This window comes from Pelmatolapia mariae, linkage group LG15, assembly GCF_036321145.2.
Source record: "Pelmatolapia mariae isolate MD_Pm_ZW linkage group LG15, Pm_UMD_F_2, whole genome shotgun sequence".
Taxonomy (NCBI): Eukaryota; Metazoa; Chordata; class Actinopteri; order Cichliformes; family Cichlidae; genus Pelmatolapia; species Pelmatolapia mariae.
This window is the reverse complement of record NC_086240.1, coordinates 1,256,655-1,280,339: the sequence shown is the minus strand read 5'-3', so window position 1 is coordinate 1,280,339 and position 23,685 is coordinate 1,256,655. Positions and strand designations below refer to the sequence as shown.

Sequence of the window (23,685 nt, the reverse complement as noted above, 5' to 3'; positions counted from 1 at the left end):
AAAAGAAAAAAAAACGCCCGTAGCTCCAGCGGCGCTAAACTTCTCCTCACCTAAACTTCGCAGATTTAACCCAGTGAGCTAAATGTTAGTCCAGGCTCGGTGTTTTTATCGTTTCGTGTAATTTGTCTACCACTTTTAAAGACTGATTTTCGTGATAACACAATCATCGAACTCCACAGCAACTCGACGGCTGATTACCGTTAACAAGTCCAACTCCCAACCACGCGCGTGCCCAAAGTCGTTTCCCTCCTCTACCTCCCACCCGGAACTGTTATTCGCGCTTTTTTTTTCTTTTTCCTTTTTTGTCCCGTGCTCATATTAGTATATGGTGCAATATAAAATGAAATAAAATTCCACAATTAGATTTATTAGATTTTTTAAAATTAATTTGTTAATGACCCTTCTGTCACGTTTTTCTAAAAGTTATCTGAAAAGCATTCAGTTAAAGTAGGAACACCTACTGGAGAGGTCACATTTTTCCCATAAATAAAAATAACAATATTTAAAATACAACTTTAATGTATACTTTCTAAACTATAAAACGTACCAAGAAATTAATTTTCTATTAATTAGTTGTGACTCACAATTTGTCTTGAACATGTCTTAAAGAACTCAAACTATTATATTCTCTTAGAAGAGCACTTTACTCTCAGATTACTGTTTACCTGTTTTTTGTTTTGTTTTGTTTTGTTTTGTTTTGTTTTTTAAGTTACCAAAAGTAGAATTGGAGAAAGAGCCTAAACTATATATTAGTTATGCTGCTGGTTTACGTCCATAGAACTGGTTTTGGTTCCTTTCCTGTAAAGGCTGTTCTTCCTTGGTACTGTCACCAAGTTTTTGTTCATAGTGCATCAACTTATCACAGGGTTCTCTTTGTAGGCTATTGTAGGGTTTTGCCATAAAATATTTATAAAACAGCTAAAAACTCATCTTTTTAAACTTGCCTTTGGTTGATTTCTGTTTTTATGTTTTAGCTTTTCTGTGAAGGTGCTATACAAATAATATTTTACTTACTTAATATTGTTCACTTGCCAATTGCCAATTGTTGTTGTTAACAGGTGCAAAAATAAAACAGATTGTACCAATGCTGTAACCAAGCACTCTGACAGTATAAATAGTTTGGGTGGGGTTAGATATATATGAGGAACAGACATGAGGTATTTGTTAGGGGTAAGACTGGCCAAAACACACAGAGCAGAAATACACCCACTTAGTTTTAGTTTAATTTTAATGGCAATAAATATTTATTTTGAAAGTAAAATATTTGTTTTAGCAACTTTTATATATAAAACTATTAACATATGCAGTTATTGTCTGTTTATTAATTAAAAAGACCATTTGAATCATCTTGCCAGCTGACCTGACCTTACAGTAAGAAATGCGCAGACAGCAAAATACCTTGTACTTTTTGAAAACTGCACATGCTCAGGAAACTATAATGTGTAAAAACAAAATCCTGCTATTTCCTCAGAATGGATATGAGCTGGAACTTGCCATAAGAAAAAAATATTTTCAAGAACTCACAATGAGAAAATGAGACAAAAATAGAGTGGTGAGAAATTAATTTGACTCATATTTGTCTTGAAGTAAATAAATGCCAAAAGAAAGAAAGCTTAATTGTGTTCTGGTTTAAGAGCTCATGTTTTTGCAGAGGTGGGTGGAGGTAAGAGGAAAGGTTGCCTCAGAAGTTATTTCACCAGAATCCTTCCTCTACACAAACAGGACAAAAGGAAACGTGCCACTGTATGCAGATAAAGTTCAAAGCTACTAGCAGTATGAGTACTCATATTCGGACATAGACATTTGCAGAGCTAAGCACCGGTATGATTACAGAACTTCAGCATCATTGTGAGCACATGTTTTTATTTAACATCACACAGCTGCTCTCTTATCTTACAAAACCAGTGTAAGAACAGTAATAAAGGTACCACAGAGCTTTAATAATGTGTTTGCAACCTGCCACACAGTTGTCTCGTGTAATAAGAAGAGCAAGGATGCTAATGTTGCATTTTTCATGTAGCAGAGACTGTCATCTCAAAGGAGTAAAAGTGCTTATGATATGTGGAAAATCAGAGTGAACACCCCCTCCCTAACCAACGTTTTTATTATAATTATATAAAAGATAAGGATATATGATAATTATGCTTTATTGCTCACAGCCAAAGTATTTGTTTTTTTAGTGCTGTATTCAAAAGGTACATTTTCTTGTGATTTGAGTAGTCATCCTGCAAGGGGCAGAATATTTAAATAAGTCACGCAAATGTGACCAACAAAGTCTGTGGCACGAAATCTAATATCTAAAAAAATCATATCTTGCACCTGTTGTGGCTGTGATAGCTGCTACAAGGAGTGTTGTCTTTAGAAGGGCGAGATGTTATAAGAACCAGTGCGTAATGGCCACATGGATGCATGGATGCTCAAAGCTGTGAGCACAGTGTCAAAACTCTGGCTTCGTCCCAAAGCTCTCTTTTTTTTTTAGCAAACACGAAAGTAATTTTCATTTGAACATTTCATCCAACAACCAAATAAGTGTGTGCGGCTGTGCTCATGCATGAATGAGTTAGTCTGTAAGCACAGTTATAGGCCCATGTGGTTCTATCTGTTGACTATTCTTGACTTCACAATTGGTGTAGAACAGGGGTGGGCAATTCCAGGCCCCGAGGGCCGGTGTCCTGCAGGTTTTAAATCTCACCTTGGGTCAGCACACCTGAATCACATGATTAGTTCGTTACCAGGCCTCTGGAGAACTTCAGGACATGTTGAGGAGCTAATTTAACCATTTAAATCAGCTGTGTTGGTTCAAGGACACATCTAAAACCTGCAGGGACACCGGCCCTCGGGGCCTGGAGTTGCCCACCCCTGGTGTAGAACCTAACGAAACTGAGACATCTCCCTTTACAAAGTTTTCTACAAGTTCCTGATATACATACACATATCATTTGCAAACCCAATATTACTCGCCCCATATGCATGACTCTTAACTGATACCCATGACCTCTTAACTGTTTCTCACATCAAAGTCTGGGGTCTACTCTCTTACTGTCAGTCAATTTCATGATCCTTCCTGAGGGAATGAGCTGAACTGTTCAATTACAATCTTTCCCTCTATAAAACATTATTGTTCCCATTACCTGTAAGTTAGTACAACTTTGTGTTCCAATGGTCAGCTTGGTATTAAATGCAACAACTGCCTGGTAACAAGATAGTGATTTGAATCAAGTGTTGTGGAGCAGGGAAGCACCTAAAAACCTAAAACAAGAAGTCCCAGTGACTATACTAAAACCAGTACTTTTTAGTATAAAAGTCTCAAAAACCAGTAGACAGATTGGGGAAGCGTGAGAGAGAAACACCTATCCACCTTTAAAGGTTAGGAAAATGAGATAGAGTGGTTTGGTGGAAAGCTCTGTGTTTGCGTTCAATCGGAAATCGGAAGTACGTCACCAGTCAGCTTCCGTTGCCATTTTGACGAGAAGAGCCGAGCGCCTGGTTGGACTGCGTGTTTATCGTTCGTAGGTTTAATTTGAACGAAACAACCCGTCACAATGGCTATGCAAGCAGCAAAACGCGCTAATGTAAGTGTGAGAAAGTGGGACTGTGAATTTTGTGATAAATAGAGCTCCAGAAACATTAGCTCAGTTAGCTTCGAAGCTAGCCTTAGCTTGTGTTAGCGTACGGTTAGCCGCTTAGCACGTTAGCAAAATGAAAACAACAACATTGTATCGTAACATTTCTCGTTGGTGCTTTTTATGATGTCTGTCTTCAGCACACAGTTAAAGTCGTCTTCTGTTTGAGATGATTGATGCTGTTCGGGCTTTGGTCGTTAGTTTAAATATCTGAGTTATATACGTAAGGGCAGGAGGGGGTTGAAGGGGCTGGTGGGTAAAATAAATCGGTTTACCACTGATTTAACCTACCTCCGGCAAAGTTTGAGTTAAATGTCTACAAGCTACGTTTCCGCGGTAGCTTTGTGTTGAATACTCTTTGAATGCTCGTCAGTAGTTGTAACCTCAACAGTGTTTATTTATCCGAACTGTTTTATTGTTTTTTTGTGCTGCAGATCCGATTACCTCCTGAGGTGAACAGAATCCTGTATGTCAGGAATCTTCCTTATAAGATCACAGCAGAGGAAATGTATGATATCTTTGGGAAATATGGACCAATACGACAAATCAGAACGTAAGTGTTTCACTGTAGATTTTCAGAAATAGCAGTTGAAGTGCATGAAGAAGTGTGTGAGTGATGCTTTAAAAAAGTCATATTTTGGAGTTGGACTCCACGTTTATCTGTCTTTGTCTATCTTTGACCAATATGTTCAAATGTTATTCAAATCTCTCAATTATTTAAAGTGGACATAAAAGCACTACATCTTTCTGCTACTTTACTATACCTTAGCTAACTAGTCACAGAACTGATAACTCCGTAAAAAACAAGTACATTTAAACTTAAAAGCAGTCTAAGGAGGTCACTTTTCTCCATGTTAAAAAACCAAGGACATAGTGTCCACCAATGTAGGACTAAGCATTGTTAGCTAGCTCCAGGGTACCTTGGGTGAACAGACAGAAGGGCTGGCAGAGCAGATGCCCCACAGGCTGTGGGACGCACTGTTGTATGCAATAAAATAGTCTTTCTTTTCCCAAGAATTTCCAACCAGGTTACACCATAATGAGTTACGACATGTGTATCAGATCTGAAACATAGCTAAGTTCCTTACTGATGCATGATCAGGAATCTTAGCCTCCATTAGTGTGTTCACAGTGAGAATAGACAGACCAAAAACAAAAAATGGCAGCCTCAGAGGAAGAGGTGGCATATTTTTTTGGAAACCCTAATTCCTTTTTTTGCTGTAAAATACTTTTTATAAATTAAATGGGATTTTTTTTTTATTAATTCACAAGCAAATTACGCTATTTTGCTAAACAAATTGTCCTTCCTCATCTAATAGTTTTGTATTATGGCACATTATTTGTTCAAAGTCTTATCTAAATTTGAATTTGGTGGTAATTTTATTGAGTTAGAGCACTGACTGCAAGAAACCGCAAGCTATGACCATCACGACTGAATTTCTGAAGCATTTCCTCTAAACTTTGTATTAGCCCGGAGCTTCTAGCCAAGATAATAAGACTGGATTCAGAGATAAACGGTACAAAGTGGGGTAGATGGTACATAAAAATCAATCTTCTAGCAAATGACATAATGACATTATGTGGAGGACTGCTATGAGAATGGATCCCTGATGTCCTTTGATGACCTGAGGAAGACGAATCTGTCCTGAAGAAACTTTGATTTATATCTCCAGTTAAGATCTTTTCTTAAAGCCACTTGGTTAAAAACTGCTCCATGAAGGAAACTCGCCTGGTCTTATTTCAAAAGTGTATTCTGTCTTAATGTGTGCTGCTCCAGAACCGGGGTCACATGTCAAGGGAGATGTGGGGCTCTGATTTGCATGTAACAAGTGATGCAGAACGATGGTCGCAATTATGTCAGAAATGTTTAAGTGCAACCATTAATTGCAGCTACAGACTGACCCATTACGACTTTCTCCATCAAACGTACAATTCGGCAAAAAAATTACATAAATATAAACCAGAGTTATGTAGGCTGTGCTTTAGATGTAGCCTTGAGGAGGGTTCATTCCTGCACAGTACGTGGTTTTGCACAAAGGTGCATTCTGGCATAACTTTTCCAACATTATGTCAAAACCTTTAGTTACCCTCTCCATTAGATTCTCAAATATGTTTATTAGGAAACTTTACAAATGTTGGAACAAAACCAAAACCACTCTGCATAGAATCATATACAAAGGTTGTTAGAATATATAAACTTATGTTTATCAGAGCCAAGCATTGACTTTTTGCCTCTCTTGTTGTTCTTCTTCAACTTGAAAATCTTGCAAAAAAAGACAAAGAAATACTTCTTTCACATTATCTCATTGAGTGCATCACTTCAAAGTTGAAGTGAGAAAAAGCAAAGCCAAAATGTAACGGTCGGAGACCTGTGTGCACACTCTTATTTGCCTTTATGCAGACTAGTCCATGTGATTGTTCAGTGCAATGGCACCAGCTGCACATGCACAGTCCCAGAACTATAAGGTTACTATACTGGCATGTCCCAAAGGTCGTGTAATCCCTGCATTGCAGCGAGAGAGCTCCTGGATGTCCTGGCCAGTAAAGTAATAATTTTTTTAAAAAGTCCACTTTATTGACTATGTGCACGAGAAAATGCTAACTTCCTGGTTTGAGACCGGATGTGGGGTTATACATTTCCGGTAGCTTTACTTTGCGGTCAATCGCTACTGCGAAGATATACTCCAAAATCATGTCCAAAACTCGAAAACGGAAAGATCGCGTTAAGTTACAAAGAGCAGAAGGTGGGAACACTCACCACTGTTGTGTCATAAAAAATCTAATGATCAATTTTGACGTTTAAAGAGTTTAGATCGATCAGTTGTTTACATCACTCAACACAAGCAGAACTGCATTACAGAATCAGAAGACACATCGTCCACATTCAGAAGCACATCTCTGTATAGTGACTGGTCTTATGATTTAAACAGGCAAATGTTCAGCATTCAAACTACAGGTGAAGAATAGTCAAACCAGATGTTTCCCCGTTATGTCGATATCAGCTAGTCAAGTACACACCTACACAGCATGTTAACAAACCGTGAAAAAAAGCCACACACAAAATGAATGATTGCAGGTAAGGGTTTCTATACATTAGTATTTACGAAGGGTATGTTGTGACTTACCTTCAGAATTACAGTGGTCCCTCGCTATAACGCAGTTCACCTTTCACCTCGCTGTTTCGCAGATTTTTTTAGTGCGAGTTTGCATGCTTTTTTTTTATATACATCACATGTGTCCTGCGTCCTGATCGCTGCAGACGATCTCCTCCGTGACGTCTCTCCTGTTCAGTACACAATCGCCACATCGATCGCTAGCAGTGTGACTCTGAAGTGCAGTACTGTATGTCCATGATGTCCATGCGTCAAAAAATAAAACTGGCTACTTGATTTCACCTATCGCTGGTTATTTTTAGAACATAACACCCACGATAAACGAGGGACAGCTGTTTACAGATACTGAGAAATATAACATTTGAATCCCTTTTCTCTTTTGAGAAAAAGAGAGGCGCTGGGGAAAAAATATCGACAAGTCGATGAACATCATTTACAGATATATTGGGTAAATGCCCAAGACATCTATAGAAATGTAAATCGCCGCTTGATTTATTCATTTGCTTAACTTGTTTTGGACCGTAAACAAGGCGCGAATAGGACACCGGAAACAAAGCTCCCCACAGGAGTTTCCGCACCGGAAGTAGCATATGCTAATGTGCACATAGTCAATTCAGCTTAGAGGAGGTCTAACATTTAATAAAAAAACACCCTGTTGTCATGTGTATACAATAATAACACAGGAAATAAGAGAGTGCTAAGAAAACAGGAAAATGCCCCACTGTCACCCACCATCAGGTGTTGATCTGGTAATGATTTCCTGTGTCTAATGTTTTTTGTAGAGGGAACACGCCTGAAACAAGAGGAACAGCTTATGTCGTATATGAAGACATTTTTGATGCCAAGAATGCCTGTGACCACCTGTCAGGCTTTAATGTCTGCAATCGTTACCTCGTGGTCCTCTACTACAATGCAAACAGAGTACGTATGAGCATTACATCACTGCAGGCACAAAGGTCTTTTGGACCAGATGGTTCTTGGAGGTCCCTGAAAGTAACTCTGTTCCTTCAAGCTACATAGATAGCTTCAAGGCTTCTCAATGTTTGCGTTTGAGCTGACAGTATAACTGCTAACATGACCTAACAGCCAGCTGGTGAATGACACAGCAAAACATGCAATATGATGGTGATGAGAGCTGTGTCATTGCTTTCCTGATGATAGCAGAGCTAGAGTCTTTGGCCAGCATGAGAGGAACAGGGTAGCTGTAGCACTACCCCCCTCCGTCACTTAAATGCTTTTATGCTACATTGAGATGAAACAGACGTGTTGTTGAGGCTGTAAATACAGCCGGTATGGCTTTTTTTTTTTTTTAACTTTGTTGTAATCCTTTGTTTTCAGTCTTCACTTTTTCAGTGTTTAAATGCCAAAGGCAGAAAATCAAGTGTAGTTGTGCTTTAATGAATCAGCATTTTGTTGTATTTCCTCAGTTACTTCTAAACATGTATAAAGACTTAAAGTTCCCCAAACTATCCCTGCAGTGCAGACACACAAATGAGGACAAAGTGCTCTCACAGAACAGGGCTTAGTCTGTATTTTAATATTAAATAATATATAGTTTTACATTTCTGTAAAATATGAATAGAATATTGATGTACTTTTTTTTTTAATCAACTCTTTTCGCAGGCTTTCCAGAAAATGGACACAAAAAAGAAAGAAGAACAGCTGAAGTTGCTAAAAGAGAAATACGGCATCAACACAGACCCTCCAAAGTAGTCTTCATAAAGCATTTATTTTCAGTTCTAGATGTGACGTGTTGCTCTGTTTGGACTGGTTTGTTCTAGTACACTTGTTGATTATACATCCTTATTTTGGTTTTCTGATTTTCATGATCAAATCTGTATGAACCTGGTTACACCGTCAGTATTTGAGTTCACACCAGGGCAAAATCTGCTTGTCAGTTTAATTTAAAATTTTTGTTGTGTTCCTGTCAAAGTGATTGACAAGCGAGACAACCTCTTTAGCAGGAGACACGTCCTAGTTTTCACCCAGGGCAACATGTTAAAGTCTGCTAGAGCACATTGCTTTTCTCTCCATACTTTTAATTTAAAGCTGACCATGGGATTTTCATTTCTATAAAATAAATCTTTTTTTCTAAAAGCTGCCATCTCCTTGTGTTTTTAACATACTGTAGATGTAATTTAGTGGAAATGCTGTCCTCTGCGTGAACCCATTTAGATCAATAGACTGTGCATTTTCCACATTTGCACAAGGGTTAGGGGGTCGCCCGATTCTTAGTTTGCCTCAGGTTTTAAATGGCTTGTGATGCAGTCCCTGGGGTTTGGGGATGATGAGTGTGGAGATGAGAGCCGCTAAGTGAACTCTGTGCAGTCAGTGTGCAGAGTCATGGGTAAACACCACAGGCTTTCTCAGTCACTTCCTCTGAACAGTGTTTGCATTCCAAAGTATTACCAGGAAAACGCAGGATTTCCACAGGAAGAAAAGACGATCACAATTTTAATATTAACATTAAATCATTCCTTAATAGTGACACCTAGTGGTTGTACAAGGACATTTCAGATGATTTTATTAGCTGCGTCATTACAAGCTTTTGTATGCGCTCTTTTAGTAAATTAGGGCATTATTTTTATTTATACCAGTAAATCTGAAATAAGGACGAACATTTGAATTTTACATCAAGTACCTGTTAGAGCTGACAGTAGATGTGTGGCTGAAGATCACAGCAAGGAGTGCACATCCAAAACAATTCCAACAGTTTTTTTTTAATGATTGACAGTAGGACGTACTGTAATTATCTAATAATAACTACCAGCTCAACGCTTACAGGAACAGGATTAATCGCTTTTCCTTAATTATACTTAACTGGACTGTTAAGTACAGTTAACAAGACTAAACGCATCACTTAGCGAATACGCTCACACAAAGACGTTTGACGTGTTTTATTATGTGTTTGTAGGGTTTTTTTTCTTGTTGACGACCTTCCAGCTGTTACTGCTGAACATCTGCCTAGGAACAGAAAACTTGATCAGTGTGGCCAGTTTGGTTAAGCCAACAGATGTGTATCCCAGTGTGTAGGAGAACCCACATATACACTGTGATAAATGAACATTTTGAGTACACGGTCGTGTTTCTTGGGCCAAGAGTCCTGAGTGCTGTTTAAAACTCTCAGGTAGCACCAAGCGATTGCAGAGACTGAATAACCACATCAGTTTTCTTTTTAAATTATTGGTTGTATGAAAAGTGCTGAAATATCTTATTTATTAGTTGTTATTTCTACAGTATTCAATTCAATCTTTATTGGCAGACTTCATGTCCATAAAAACAAGACAGAAACACACACAACACCCCCCCCCCCCCCAACACAGGGTATAAACCATTAAATATATATACATATATATATATATATATATATATATATACACATACATACACATATATATACACACACACACACACATATACATATATACATACATACACACATACATATACATGTATATAAATAAGTATATAAAACATTTGTAAAAATATAAAACCATAATATACATAAAACCCAATTACTTAAAATAAATCAATAAATACACAAACACTTTAACCAGTGCTTTCTCAGACTGGATGAGTAACAGGAACCACTCACTGTCGGATCTGTAAGTGCTAAAATTATACTGTTACTCGAACCATCCAGTCGTTCTCTAAAAGTGAACATTAACTTTCTTAAAAGTGCTTTAAAAGTCCAAACACCCACAGCTACAAACATCTGACTGGCACTACCACTTCTAGGTATCCTGCAAAGGATTCTCATCGCATCATTATATGCAACATGCAGCTTCTGCTACATTGTTTGTAGGATGACCACAAGGGGGCAGTATATAGCGGTGTGCAATATGCTTTAAACAAAGCCACTTTAACTGGAAGTGAACAAAAGCTGAATTTGCGTGCAATAGTATTTGCCTGCACATAGAGCTTACATCGTTGTCTGTATATGTCATCATCATCATTCATTTGCTCAGTAATAAAGTGACCGAGGTATTTCACCTTTTTATGAACTTCAAGAGTTTTCTGGGCCAGTTTAAACAAAGGGAAATTTAGCTGTTTATCCTGCTTGGTTCTACATATCAAAACAGCACTTTTAGCAGCATTGTACTCTATGTCATATTGCACACCATATTCAGTACAGACATTAAGAAGATCCTGTAACCCAGCACTGCTTGGACTAAAAACAACCAGGTCATCTGCATACATAAGATGATTTATCAATGTTTCACCTAATATACACCCAGTGTTACAGGCTCTCAGCTGTATGGACAAATCATCAACATATAGATTAAATAAAATTGGAGACAAAATCCCACCCTGTCTGACACCATTGCTGACACCAAAGGGGGCAGAAATACTACTTCCCCATTTAACCTGCATGCTCTGATGAGCGTACCAGTAAGAGAGAATCCTCACGATGTATTGAGGAACTCCCCGTCTCTTCAATTTATCAAAAAGTTTTCTATGGTTCACTCGATCAAAAGCCTTAGAGGCATCAATGAAACACATGAGGACAGATGAATTTTTAGCCTTATACAAACTGACTGTTTCCTTGAGTGCATATATGCACATGTCAGTGCTGTGCTTTGGTTTGAAGCCAAACTGATTATCCAGAGAAGAGATGAACACACTAAGTCTGTCAAACAAGATTCTCTCTAACACCTTAGATAAAATACTGGCTAGTGCAATCGGCCTATAATTATCCAAACAGCTCACTTTTGCAGCTTTGTCCTTTATAACTGGTACCAATAAAATACACAGCATTTAGTCTGGTAAAATGCCATGAATCATAAACCCAGTGAAACACAGTGCTAGAAGAGGAGCTAGCCTTAAACTAGCATGTTTTAAATGTTCTGCAGTGATGTGATTCAAACCAGAGGATTTATTATCAGATAACCTATGAATGGCTTCATATACTTCATGTGTCCTTACACTTATTGTGTCATTACTCATGTCAAAATTGTCCTCATATGGATCACTTTTTATACAGTTAAACAACGCACTGTAATGCTGTCTCCATAATGCAGCAATGTTATCTGCCCCAGAAACACCTTCAACAGTTGATGGTAGAGATGGTTTACAGTTATTAAGAGCTTTCACCTCTTTCCAAAAATCTGTCATATTATTACACAGCATTTTCCTGGCCAAAGAATCTGCTCTCAGCATTTGCTCATTTTTAGTTATAAAGCGAACAGCGTACTTATATCTGGCATTCGCACATTTTTTCTGTTCAAATTCTGGGCCTTGTTTAGGTCTTCCAGCCATGGCCCAACATTTATAAGCTATACGAGCTTCATCATGGTACATGGATACATGTTCTTTCCAGCCAGGTCTGATCTTAGGTTTCTTATGCTTATATTGTTTATCAAGCAGTGTACCACTTTCATACAGAGCAGTCACTATATCATCATACATGGAGCAGAGTAAATGTTTATGCACAGCATTCTTACAGTTGACATCCTTGCACAAAATAGCTTCTTTGGGCAAAGAAATGTTGTTCAGATGTATATCGGTATTACTATGATAAGCTAAGAAATCATCTTCACTACATGCTGACCAGTCTAATTTTATACTGGTAGCAATATTAGCAATATTATTTCCAGTTGTTGCTGGCATTTGTTCCACATTCACAGTAAAACCAAAAGGTATATGATCTGACACAGTTACCTCATACCTAATAGTCATGTTTGCTAAAGCTGCATGTCCATCAGCTGTACAGATACAATGGTCCAGCCATGATGTACTATGCCAGGCTTCACTTATGTATGTATAGCTATCTGCAGGCAGTAACACTTTGGTAGACAGGATAAGATTGTTAACTTCACAAAAGTGAGTTAAGTGGTTAGCAAACCGAGAACTGCTGTCTGTGAGATCAGCATTAAAATCACCCAAAACATATATGCTGTAGGTATCATTGTCTTGAATAAATGCATTAATAAAAGCCAGCCTACTGAGGTATTCTTGCTCATTTTGACAAGATTCATAGGGAGTATAAATATTAAGAATGATAAAACTACTATTATTCTGTGTATATTGTATACCAATACACCAGTCTACATTCAGTCTAATGGGCTTTATCACAGGGTCTATTTGTTTGTCCCAAAGCACAGCAACCCCTCCAGGTATTCTACCTCTGACTATAGCTGTGCTGAGATCAGTTGTTGATTCCCCCACTCCCAAAAAACTTGCATTTAGACAGTTAAGTTTTCCCAGGTCCTGTTTGGACAACCATGTCTCCTGGAAGCATAAAATGTCACATTCTGCAAGCAGACTGTCCACAACAATCCGTCGAGCTTTGTCCCCTGCACTCTGTCCCAAACGTAGACCACGACAGTTGTAAGATAATACCCTAATAGACATCTTCATGTAGATACGTTGGTACCAGAAGGCGCAGTTATCTCCCCTGCTGGATCCACTGAGTTTGGCTTACGAGGTTCATAAAAACGCCGGACCAGAGCCCCTTCAGGCCAGAGTTCAGGATTGTACATTTCACCCACATCATTACATTCAGCAGTAACCTTGAAAGAGCCGAACCTGCTACGTTTACTAGCAATTTTTTGACAGGTCACATCTCTTCTGAGTTTCTCTCTCAAATACAGAGCAAGAGTTTCTGCATCTACATCCAGGGCAAATTTAGTGGCAAACACGCTCACCAATTTAGTTTTCACAGTTCTGATTGTACTCACAGCTCCAGTGCCGATAATCGATACAGGTCCAGGCCTCTTATTGCGTCCAGTGGTAGCAGCATGCATTCCTGAACCCGAATTAACCTTCTCCAGCTTGTGACGAGGCTTGCCATTTTTCACAACTTTACTCCATTGCGGGGAGCATGTAGAAATCACTGTCTCAACGGGATCCTCCGTTGTTGCTGTAGTTTCCATATTACGACCTGAGGCTGTCGTCGGAGCCCGATCTTGACCACATAGCAACATCTCCGGACAAAACGCTGACACTGTGCTTGTCCCAGTCCTTGAAGCAGCCAAAGCTCCGGCTCCCTGCCTTCCGCGCGGGCCGCCTTTACTTCGACTCCCCCACTGCTCCTCTGCGTGTTTCCCCAGGGGAAAGTGGGAATCGGTCCCCGACCCCTGAGCATTCAGAGTAACAGGCTCAGCCGTCACCTCAGACCGACACTCAAGAACAGTCACACGTTGGTCGACCTCCACAGCATTGGTCATAACTTGCTCGCAGACATCCGCCTGTAGTTTAACTACATGTTTTAAAGCAGCTACCTCAGCACACAGCTGGTCCATTCGCCGTAGTAGACAACACACATCCATGCTGGAGTATGTAACAGGCGGCAAATCATCCAGGTGATGAGATACAAATCTTGGGATATTCTCCCCACACTCATTCAGCACTTTGAGACAGAGTTTAATATTGTTGGCGTCTTTATGCTGTCCTTTATATCCAACGCACCGCTGTGAGGTAGTGGGGCAGAGCTCAAACAAAACTTTCTTGGAGGCTTCAATCCCCTCGGATTCAAATGTGTTCGTGGCCAACAACACAATTTCATCCTGACTTAAAGTTTTGATTTTTACAGCAAGGAAATTAAGTAGTTCATCCTCTACAATTACCCTTCCATCAGTTGTTTTATATATCTCTGGTTTTAATCGTGACCGTTTGAAAGTCGGAGCTACGTCTGCACCACCACCTGCTACATCCGCCATCTTTTTGCACAATTATGCACAAGGTCATTGATTAGATGCCTTAGACTCCTCAAAGCCTGTTGAAGCCAGTTAGTGGCTTCAACAGGCTTTATTGATTTAGTATCAATAAAGATTTCATCAGATAAGATGTGTGTTTAGTTTGGCTTAATATGTAAACCCTTAATGATGGTGTGACTTGAGGGGTCAATCAGCAGCACGATATAAAGGCTGCCTACTAACGACATTGTTTTGTTTTGTCAGTGTCGGTGAATAAACACCTGCTCGGTGTTCATTGCTCCTTACCGTCTTACTTCCCATAGAAACAGTAAGAAAGTATGATATGTTTTATAGGACTGTATAGAGTCCTGTGAAAATGTTCTCTGTCATCACGGCTGCACGACGTGTAATTCATCTGTGGTCCTTGACACTGAATACACAGAGAACAGCTGAAATAAGTAGAATAATGGAAAAAGAGAACAAGTAACCGAAGAGGAGATAGTAGAAGTATTAGTTAAACTATTAAAAGTGATTGATGAAAATAAAGCTTAGACAGGTGAAAACGTAAAAAGTTTAATAACAATCACTGAGAAAATCGACAGCTTTAAGAGAAACATTAGCTCATTTTGAATTTGAATGTTTTTTGCAGATTGGTGAACCTCTGCCGACACTTCTGAGAAACGCTGCCTGCGTCAGTCATGTGACTAAGTTCACCACATTATTTGCAAAATGTTATCTTTTTCAGTACCACTTCAGCACTCAAGAGCTAATATTTTGAATGAAATAGTAAAATGTCTCAGTTTAAACCTTTGGTATGTTTTCTATGTTCCATTGAGAATAGAAAATCTTAGCATTGTGTTTTTGAAATTGGGTTTGTAATAATTATTACTTTAAGGTAACTGAGAAATAAATGTATTAGCCAGAAGAACAGCTAAAGCTAATATGTGTCCAGTCGTATCAGTGACATCTTTTTGTCTCGCCAGCTCTAAGCTTAAACAACGACATCAGCAACTCCTACCAGGGTAACTATGAGGGGCCACATCAGACCGAAAGTTGGGGACCACGAGTGTGCCTCCATGATTGACCTTTAAGTAACAGAGCAGACAACAGCCCATTGAATTCCTTTTATTAGATTAAACCACAACACAGGGAGTAGTGCAGCCATGTCGTCAGGGACACAATACATGCTACAAAAGAATCCTCGTACACGGTTGCCATTGCTTACATTTGGTATCTTGATAGCAGTAAGAATAATAACAGAGTTGTAATTAGAAACATTATCTGGCCAAAGATGTTCATGTAAAGAAGTTCAGATTAGAAACTCGACAGGGGGACAAGTCACACTGTTGTAAGATGACGATGGACTGCTATGATATATCTTTATTGCAGTACTGTGTATATTATGACACGTCACGTCTCCTCTATCCTCCGCTAGCTCGTAAAATACCGGTAATTTTACGCAGGCTGGAAAATGTCAGGGCAGGGCAAACGGGTGATTTCCAAAGCATTCTTGGGCGGGGCACTGCGCTTCACTGAACTTCTCTACACTTGGTATGCATCAGTACGTGTACAATTTGTGAGAGAAAAGGAGTAAAAAAGTACAAAAAGTCTGACTGACTGGTTAGAGAGAAAGACTTTGAGGGGTTGAGGAGGGGGGCAAAAATCGTCCGATCTACTAAACACATGGCTTTACGGAAAGGGCCGTCCTCTGGTAGTAATGAAACGCCATTCACTGCTCCTTTTGCTGCTTTAGCACTCATTTACTTCCACTGAAAAAGACAAACAAGACACTCCAACAGCCTAACAAACAAACAAGAAAAAAAACTCCTCTGAATCCATTGTGATGATATGCAACCCGTGGGCGAACTCGAAAGAAGTGGATGCGATGGTAACGTAGAACAATCTAACTCCAGCTGAAGTGTTTTAGCTCCAGTGCTTCCACTTCATTTCAAAAATCCTCCATGTTCAACATCTGTTAATTCGTATGATGACTGGATTGTGTTTCAGTGCGCGTGGAGCAGGGGTTTAGTTCTTAGCAACATATACCACACCTAATCTACAAGGAAACATGCTCCCACAGTTAAAGCAGTCAAAAGAAAACGTCTCGACAAATCACAAAAAACCTACATCCCATACGACCGACTGACTGCGGTCAACTTTTTCCTCCCTAGCCAGTAAAAATCGTCTCTCCTGGTTCTCCCACGACCAAAGTGTCATTGCGCTGCTCCGATAAGGCTTCCTGTCTTCGATCATAGGATGCAAAATGAGGAGCTTTTTTTTTTAAGGCAGAACCTAAAGGCATGCAAATTAACTACATTTACAGTATTTACCGACAGCACGAGCATGTTTTCGGAAGGAAAAGTTGGATAAAATCCATCTCTTCTAGAGCTATTGGTACTTGAGACGATGGATAGAGTGTCGTATTGGAGGCAGATACATTATCATAGGAATTTGGTTCGGTTGACGTTACTCGGTATAATGAAACACACACAGCTAGCGCCAGTAAACTCGGAACAATAAATAGAGTAGCGGCAAATTCAACGTAGCACATCACTGATGCGCAAGCTCCAGTAGAATGAACCTGTATGGAAAATACTTTGCACACTTCACATTTTGGCAGTTGATCTTTAAATAATTTAAATATATATTCATATTTATAGATCTATGTATATATATATATATATATTAATTGTGCGAGGTGTTTATATGTAGTGAGAGTTGTGTGTGTGTGTGTGTGTTTGTACTGTGAGTGCGCACCCGTACCGTTGGCACCTGCACACTAGTTGTATGTTGTGTGTAGATCTTTTATAGCAAATAACATTCTCATGCACACGAGTGTTTCAAACACAAGAAGCAGATCCATTGAAAGGTAGTCCAAGCATATATAGAGATTTTTTTTCAGTGGAAATAGCTGCAAACTGAATGGAACATGAAATTCTTTCTGTGCAGTCCGTGGCGGCTGGTGGAGCGCTCCGCTCGCCCTCCGGCCTATTTCTGGAGGTCACACTGCAGCAGTAATACGATGGACGGGTCGCTCTTGGCCGCCTCTTTGAACTCCTCCAGCGAGATCTGATCGTCGTTGTTCTTATCCATCTTGGAGAAGATCTTGTCCACCCTCTGCTCGGGCGTCAGGCCGTCCTCGTTCATCTTCATCATGATCACCGTGCCCACCATCTTGTAGATGGCCTGCAGGGGGAGGAAGAGGGCAGAAGACTTTTAGAGCACGCTTCAAAGTTTCCTTCAGCTGCCAGTCTCTAAATCTGTACTCTAAATATATGTTCCTGTCTATTTGCTCCTGAGGAGGCTGTAAAACTTTGTGAAACTAGCACGATACGAGTCGATAAGTCGATGACAGCAATACTGAGGTTGTGTTAGCTGTTAGCTGCTGTTAGCTGCTGTTAGCCTGTTAGATACTATTAGCTGCTGTTAGCAGACGCTAGCAGACGTTAAAGATGCTTTACATTGTTGAGCTCGGACACTTACATAATCATTCTCACACAATATGAAAGTGAGATTTCTGGGATAGTTGAGCCTAGCGCTGGCTGGCATAATATTAGCTTATATTAGCTGGCTTGTTGTCAGCTGTCTGGAGATGTGAGGGCTGCATGTCTGAACTACTGACAATAAGTAATTGCGACAATATTGGGAATAAATGAACAGTTTTGTGTGTTAGAGGCGAGGCTTGAGGTGAGGAGGAAGAGGATGACGTGGAAATGAGGAAGGAGGGAGACTGTGAAAGATGTACATGTTCAACTGTTGCACATTTATAGTTTGAAAGAGCTATTTGTGATCTTAAAATTTAAAGCAACTTCTATCATAAGTGTACCACACATGTGGCGGCTCTCTAGCCACAGTCCATCACAACACCTCTATTTAAGATGGTGGGACAACATGGCAACTTCCACAAACTGTGTCTGCTCCTAAGTATTCTCTATGGATTAATTATGAGTTTATGAAAACACAGAATTAATCACTAATCGATGTATATTTACAATATTCTTATTTTTCTATAAATACCCTCAATAAATTACTTACTGTACCTTTATGTGGAATTTAAGCTTCTGAGTTCAATCTACGTGATAAAAATACTGTAATCACAAACTCTACACAGTAACTTATTGTGTAGTCTGACAACAGCAACTATGACAAACATGCTCTTTACTGTTGTTTCCTACTAAGCATTTCCAGTAACTTCTTCAAAGAGAGAAACTCCACTGCAAACACGAAGACAACAGGTAAATTAGTTATAGCCAGTCTGCTGCAGAGCTTTCACGTGTGGTTTAGCTAAACCTGTCAAGGATGCTGAAGTATGAAGCTGCTTAAAAGTGCTGGCTTTGATAGTAAAGTTTGCTGTAATGTCTATTAGGAGGTTCTATTTGTCGGTATAATTGGATATGCTGATCAAATAAAACAAGGACAACACAATATCTGCAACCTGCGCTGACTATAGATGTTGTTAGTGTTGTTCACCCGCACGACCGACAGGGTGAAATACAAATCTGTGCAAGTTTCCTCTGAAAAAGCACGAACACCGTCTCTCTTCTATTGCTGCTGACACATTTATCGCTTTTTCAAAGCTTTTTAATTATATGTCTTTTCTAGTCAGAGTCACTGCATATTTTCCTTCAACTGTGACATTCGAATGTTTTCGGGTGTCTTCGGATGTGACGTTACCGTTCAGAACATAACAACGGTGAACAACTTCACTGTGGATTTTGTTACTAATGTTTGCCTGCATGAAACAGTGGGAAATGCCTTTGGGAAGCATGAAAATGAACTGAATGCTGAATATGAAGAGGCATCAATTGCATGTTTCTCCAAATGGGATATTATTGATCCTTACACAAGGATCACGAAAGAATGATAAAATAATGGATGCCTCAATGCAAACGGGTCGAGGGGCAGGAGTGGCCTGAATTACAGATGAGTCTGCTCCAAACATGGACGTTTGTCTTTAGCTGCAAATTGTTTGAATAACCTGTGTCTCAGATTCGACAGCCTCAGCTCAGCGCTCAGTAACCAAAGTACAAAACTAGTTGTCCTGGTGACTCAGCAAGTTACAAAGCTAACAAAGTATAAGGCTGTCCAAGTAAAAATAATCAAATCCCTTTAACCGCTTCAGAAAGTTTCTAACCACATTATACCTCGATGATCTCCAGCATCTCCACCCGTGTGATTTTGCCGTCTCCATCCAGGTCGTACATGTTGAAAGCCCAGTTAAGCTTCTGCTCGAAACTGCCCCGTGATGTGATGGACAGCGCGCAGATGAACTCTCTGAAGTCGATTGTGCCATCGCCATTCTTGTCGAAGGTCCTGAAGGCATGCTGGGCAAACTTGGACGCATCGCCATAAGGGAAGAACTACAAAGAAAGAGAAAAGGGTGGGTATGTACTCGGGTATGTTTCTATGATTCAGTCATTTGAAGTCATTGGGCACAAGAGCCTTTAGATAATGTTTCAGAAATACAACCTCTAGTGTTTTTCACATGAGTGGCCAAATAATGTACAAACATGACGTCTCCTGAGAACAGTCGCAAAGAATTGCTTGCATTTATCTTGGGTGGCTAAATGAACTTCGATTTCCTATTGCAACTCAGTGTTTTGTAGGCTGTACCTTTCCAAGTGTTCTCATTAGATTCACCAATGACAGTAATTGTTCCAGATTGTCTGTTTGGCAGTAGGATTACTCAAAGTTGTGGACAAATGTGCACAAAGATTTAGCAGAAGTGTTGGCTGAACGTCTGAAGCTAATCTGAGATGGATGAACTGAACTAACAAAAGACTCGATATCCTTGTGGATCCAGCCTTGGTCGAGGTTTTCAGTCTCACGTGGCTGTTGCTGTGTATTCATGTGCAGGTTTATACAACTATCCATACTGTAAAGATGTCCTGGATAGCTGTCGCTTCAAAACGCCCAGAGCCTGCAGTCTTTTCTTAAATTCTAGTTCCAAAACAGGCGACTCCGGTTCACCGTGTTCATGGGTCCCTTGTGTCAAAGCCTGACCCCAGGCTTTGACACAAGTCGCAGCTAGAACTACTGTACACTTTAGCTCCAAGAGAAATTCACACGGCTGTTTTATCCTGACACATGTGACTTTAATGCGGTTCCAAGTTACATGACCTTTTGCCTCACAGCTTTGTTTTGCCGGACTTCCCTGCTGATGCTGATCTGATGTCTGATACATGTGCATCTGTTGGCTATGCGGCTGTTAACGTGAGGGTGATGATATTCACCTGCAAGCGTGGTAGAGCCCATACTTTTATCATTTCATCAAACCTAATTAAATCAATGTTTTGTAATTACTTTAGTGATTAACTTACTTTAGCACTTTAGCCCGATTGCTAGTGAAAAATGCTGATAATTATCATCATCAGCCTTTTCAGTAGGACCACATTAGCATTCTAATTAGCTGTATTTGTAGCATAGATGCTACCTTTAAGGCAGTTCTGTAGATAATACCTGAATTATGTAACTAAAAACAAACCAGTTGAAGGTGTAACTATGTGCAACATAATTTCATTTGTTGAATGTTGCAGATGTTTTTATTTCACTCAGCTTTTCTCTGTTTTTGTCCACTGATGCCTAATTACACAGCCCGTCTCTGCTCTGTACAGTTCAGTAAAGGCACAGGATCCACTGGGTTTTACCTCCAGTAAAGTACTTGAAGCACAAAAAGTGTGTTGACAGTTGAAGCAATCCATATCATTACTGCACGCCAGCAGCATATGAACACAAGGGCAGAGATTAATGCTGTAACTGCGTGGAAGGCCACCAAGCCCCCGCTCAGCTCTTCGTCATCTACCGTACAGCACGAACCCTGTGGGTGGCTGCGAGAAGCTGAGCCATTCATTAGACATAACCTTCCGTTTGACCTCCCTGGTAAAAAGTCTGGGTCGATGGTTAATCTTAGCTTGAGCGAGGCTGCTCCCTGAGGACTTGGGCGGGCTGCTTCAATCTTCATCGAGCAAATGGAACAAAAAAAAAAAAGATATTCCATGTTGTTTTATTACTTTTGCACCTGATTTCACCGTAACTCATTCAAGGTCAGGCGCAGCCATGCCACAGACTGAACGTGTAAAATATGAGCAAAGGAATCTGTGCAAAAGAAGAAAGTCAGGCCCTCTTAAACTTTGTGTAATCTCTGCCGTGTTCACAGGCTCACATTCAGGAACCACAGCAGGCATGCATGTAAAGGCGGGTACCTTCCCCATTTAATATATCTGGAAATGTCAAGACATCCTGCTTGTACTGACATTTGCAGAGCTACACAATGAGCAGCTGAGTTGAAACACAATTTTTTCTTTTTTTTTCAGTGAACGTCACATTTCCACTATCAGATTTCACTCAGAAAGAAACGCTGTCGTCAAAAGAAGACTGATATTTCCTTGTGCAGTAATCTTTGACAGCATGGATTTGTTCTTGGACCTTACCAGCCTTGCACACATAAAAAGCACAAGCAAGACCCCGGCACAGCACAGAGCGGGAATCAATGACAAAGATATGGCATCGATTAAGCCGTGAAAAGTATTAGCGTGAAAAGTTGAAGCTGTAACTTCAAAGTGTTGAAAAAAGCCTGCAGATGTTTAACTGGCAGCAGTTAAATGTGGCTTGTTTTCACAACCAGTGGAGTTAAAGCAACATTAGCCTTTATTTGAATTGCTAAAGTCACCCAGCTCTGTTCTGGCCAACATCAGTGTTAGACTCGGGTTGGTGTAGAAGCCTCATGCTCCCCCATGTTCACCAGCAGGTTTGCTGTTCAGTGTTGGACACGTAGTTTACAGCAGAGCCTTTATTTAGATGAAAAATGTATATGGTCAGAAGTGTGGGGTCACACCACCTATTCTGTGAATTCCTGTGTTTCCACAGGTCGATAAAATCAAACACCCAGACATACTTTGAGACTCTCTGCTGACTGAGTAACTACAGAGTTATTCAGCTGTTATTCCTCCGGCGCTAACATCAGCACAAAAACTGTACGCCTCAAGCTTCATAGCATGGATCTGCAAGGCTGAGCAGATCCTGTAGCTGTTGTGTGCAGGTAGCCCAGTACTCGTGTCCATACAGTGCACCTGGGGTGGCTGTAGCTCAGGTGGTAGAGCAGGTCATCTACTGATCAGAAGGTTGGTGGTTCGATTCCTGGCTTCCCCTAGTCTACAAGCCGAATATCCTTGGGCAAGATACTAACCCCAAATTGCTCTCCGATGCATCCATCGGAGAGCAATGTTAGTTAGAAAGCACTTAGAAAAATGTGCTTGTGTGAATGCACAGTTATATAAAGCGCTTTGAGTGCTCAGAAGAGTAGAAAAGCGCTATATAAGAACCAGGGCATTTACCTGAAGCGAAAGAGTGAAATTGTGTCCCAGACAACATAACAATGAACTTAGTCACACAACAGAGCTCTGCAAAGCTGACTATAACTCCAGAGTCAGAGGATAACTCTCTACAAGCTTACCACAACAATCTTCACACCTTTGGTTTAAACGGTGATATTTTAAAAATGAGAGCAGCATCTGATAACAAACCCATCAGTTTCAAAGGCTGCAGGCAGAGGAGAGCACCCGTCAATCATTGTTCGTTATTAGCACATGCACACAGGGGCATTTAAGGACGCTTCCCAGCACTGGACTCTTGAGGGGCAACCACAGTTTCTGTCCCTCCTGTTACATCAGACACCAGCAGCACATGTTTTGATGAAAACCTCACATAGCCTCTCTACTTAAACCAAACCCTGCATGACAAATTTTCAGTTTTATTCTCAAACGAAGTGCAGTCAAAGGGGTTTTTCAGTGTTCGCACCGTTGTTGAATCTGTTTTCAGCTAGTTTCCAGAGCCGTTGGCTATCCCTTGGTTATATAAATTCGGCTAGATCTCAGCTTTGGGCCAATGAGGACTGAGAAATGTAATGTTCTGTTGTTTAAAAGCCAATGTAACGATACTGGAATACACAGAAGATGAACTGGAAGTGTAATGACTCTCAATGACTCTCACATGCTAAAGTGATATGACTTGTGCAGTATTTAGTTGCTTGTTTACACATCCAGAAACATTCGTTAGGTGTTTGTGCCGGGTTAGGTTACAGGACAGCACAGAAGCTCTGATCACGGCAGCACAAGAGCATCTTCTAAGCACCACATCCACAGAGGCAGGAGTCCACTGACTATATCACCCATGCAGACTGTCCAAAAGTGCCCCAGAGACTCAGCACAGAGCAGCAAGATGTTAGAAGCAAGCTGGGATGGTGTACATTGGGAGGCACAACCAAGTAGCTGTGCTAGTGTACAGGAACATCTGCACCACGTATGAAGTCCCCAA

General features: G+C 40.2%; 2 protein-coding genes across 2 annotated transcripts in view; one reads left to right on the top strand and one right to left on the bottom strand.

The window, feature by feature from the left end:
• Positions 1–3,449: 3,449 nt before the first annotated feature.
• Positions 3,450–8,835, top strand: sf3b6 (splicing factor 3b, subunit 6). The gene is made up of 4 exons (XM_063495256.1): positions 3,450–3,572; positions 4,058–4,176; positions 7,519–7,657; positions 8,360–8,835. The coding sequence occupies exons 1-4, from the start codon at positions 3,543–3,545 to the stop codon at positions 8,447–8,449; spliced, it is 378 nt and encodes a 125-aa protein (XP_063351326.1). The 5' UTR covers positions 3,450–3,542; the 3' UTR covers positions 8,450–8,835.
• Positions 8,836–15,482: 6,647 nt separating this feature from the next.
• The window catches only part of LOC134643879 (visinin-like protein 1), a 48,044-nt gene continuing 39,841 nt past the window's right edge, over positions 15,483–23,685 (bottom strand). The window contains exons 3-4 of the mRNA XM_063496533.2: positions 19,518–19,733; positions 15,483–17,559 (exon numbers count right to left, since the gene is read on the bottom strand). Coding sequence (XP_063352603.1) covers positions 17,362–17,559; positions 19,518–19,733 — 414 coding nt within the window. The 3' untranslated portion in view covers positions 15,483–17,361. The remainder of the gene's footprint in view (positions 17,560–19,517; positions 19,734–23,685) is intronic.

Bases quoted from the DNA above. Each gene is read 5' to 3' on its own strand.
- sf3b6 (XM_063495256.1), top strand. From the start codon at position 3,543: ATGGCTATGCAAGCAGCAAAACGCGCTAAT. The intron at 3,573-4,057 runs GTAAGTGTGAGA...TTTGTGCTGCAG, and splicing joins AAGCAGCAAAACGCGCTAAT to ATCCGATTACCTCCTGAGGT. The intron at 4,177-7,518 runs GTAAGTGTTTCA...TGTTTTTTGTAG, and splicing joins CCAATACGACAAATCAGAAC to AGGGAACACGCCTGAAACAA.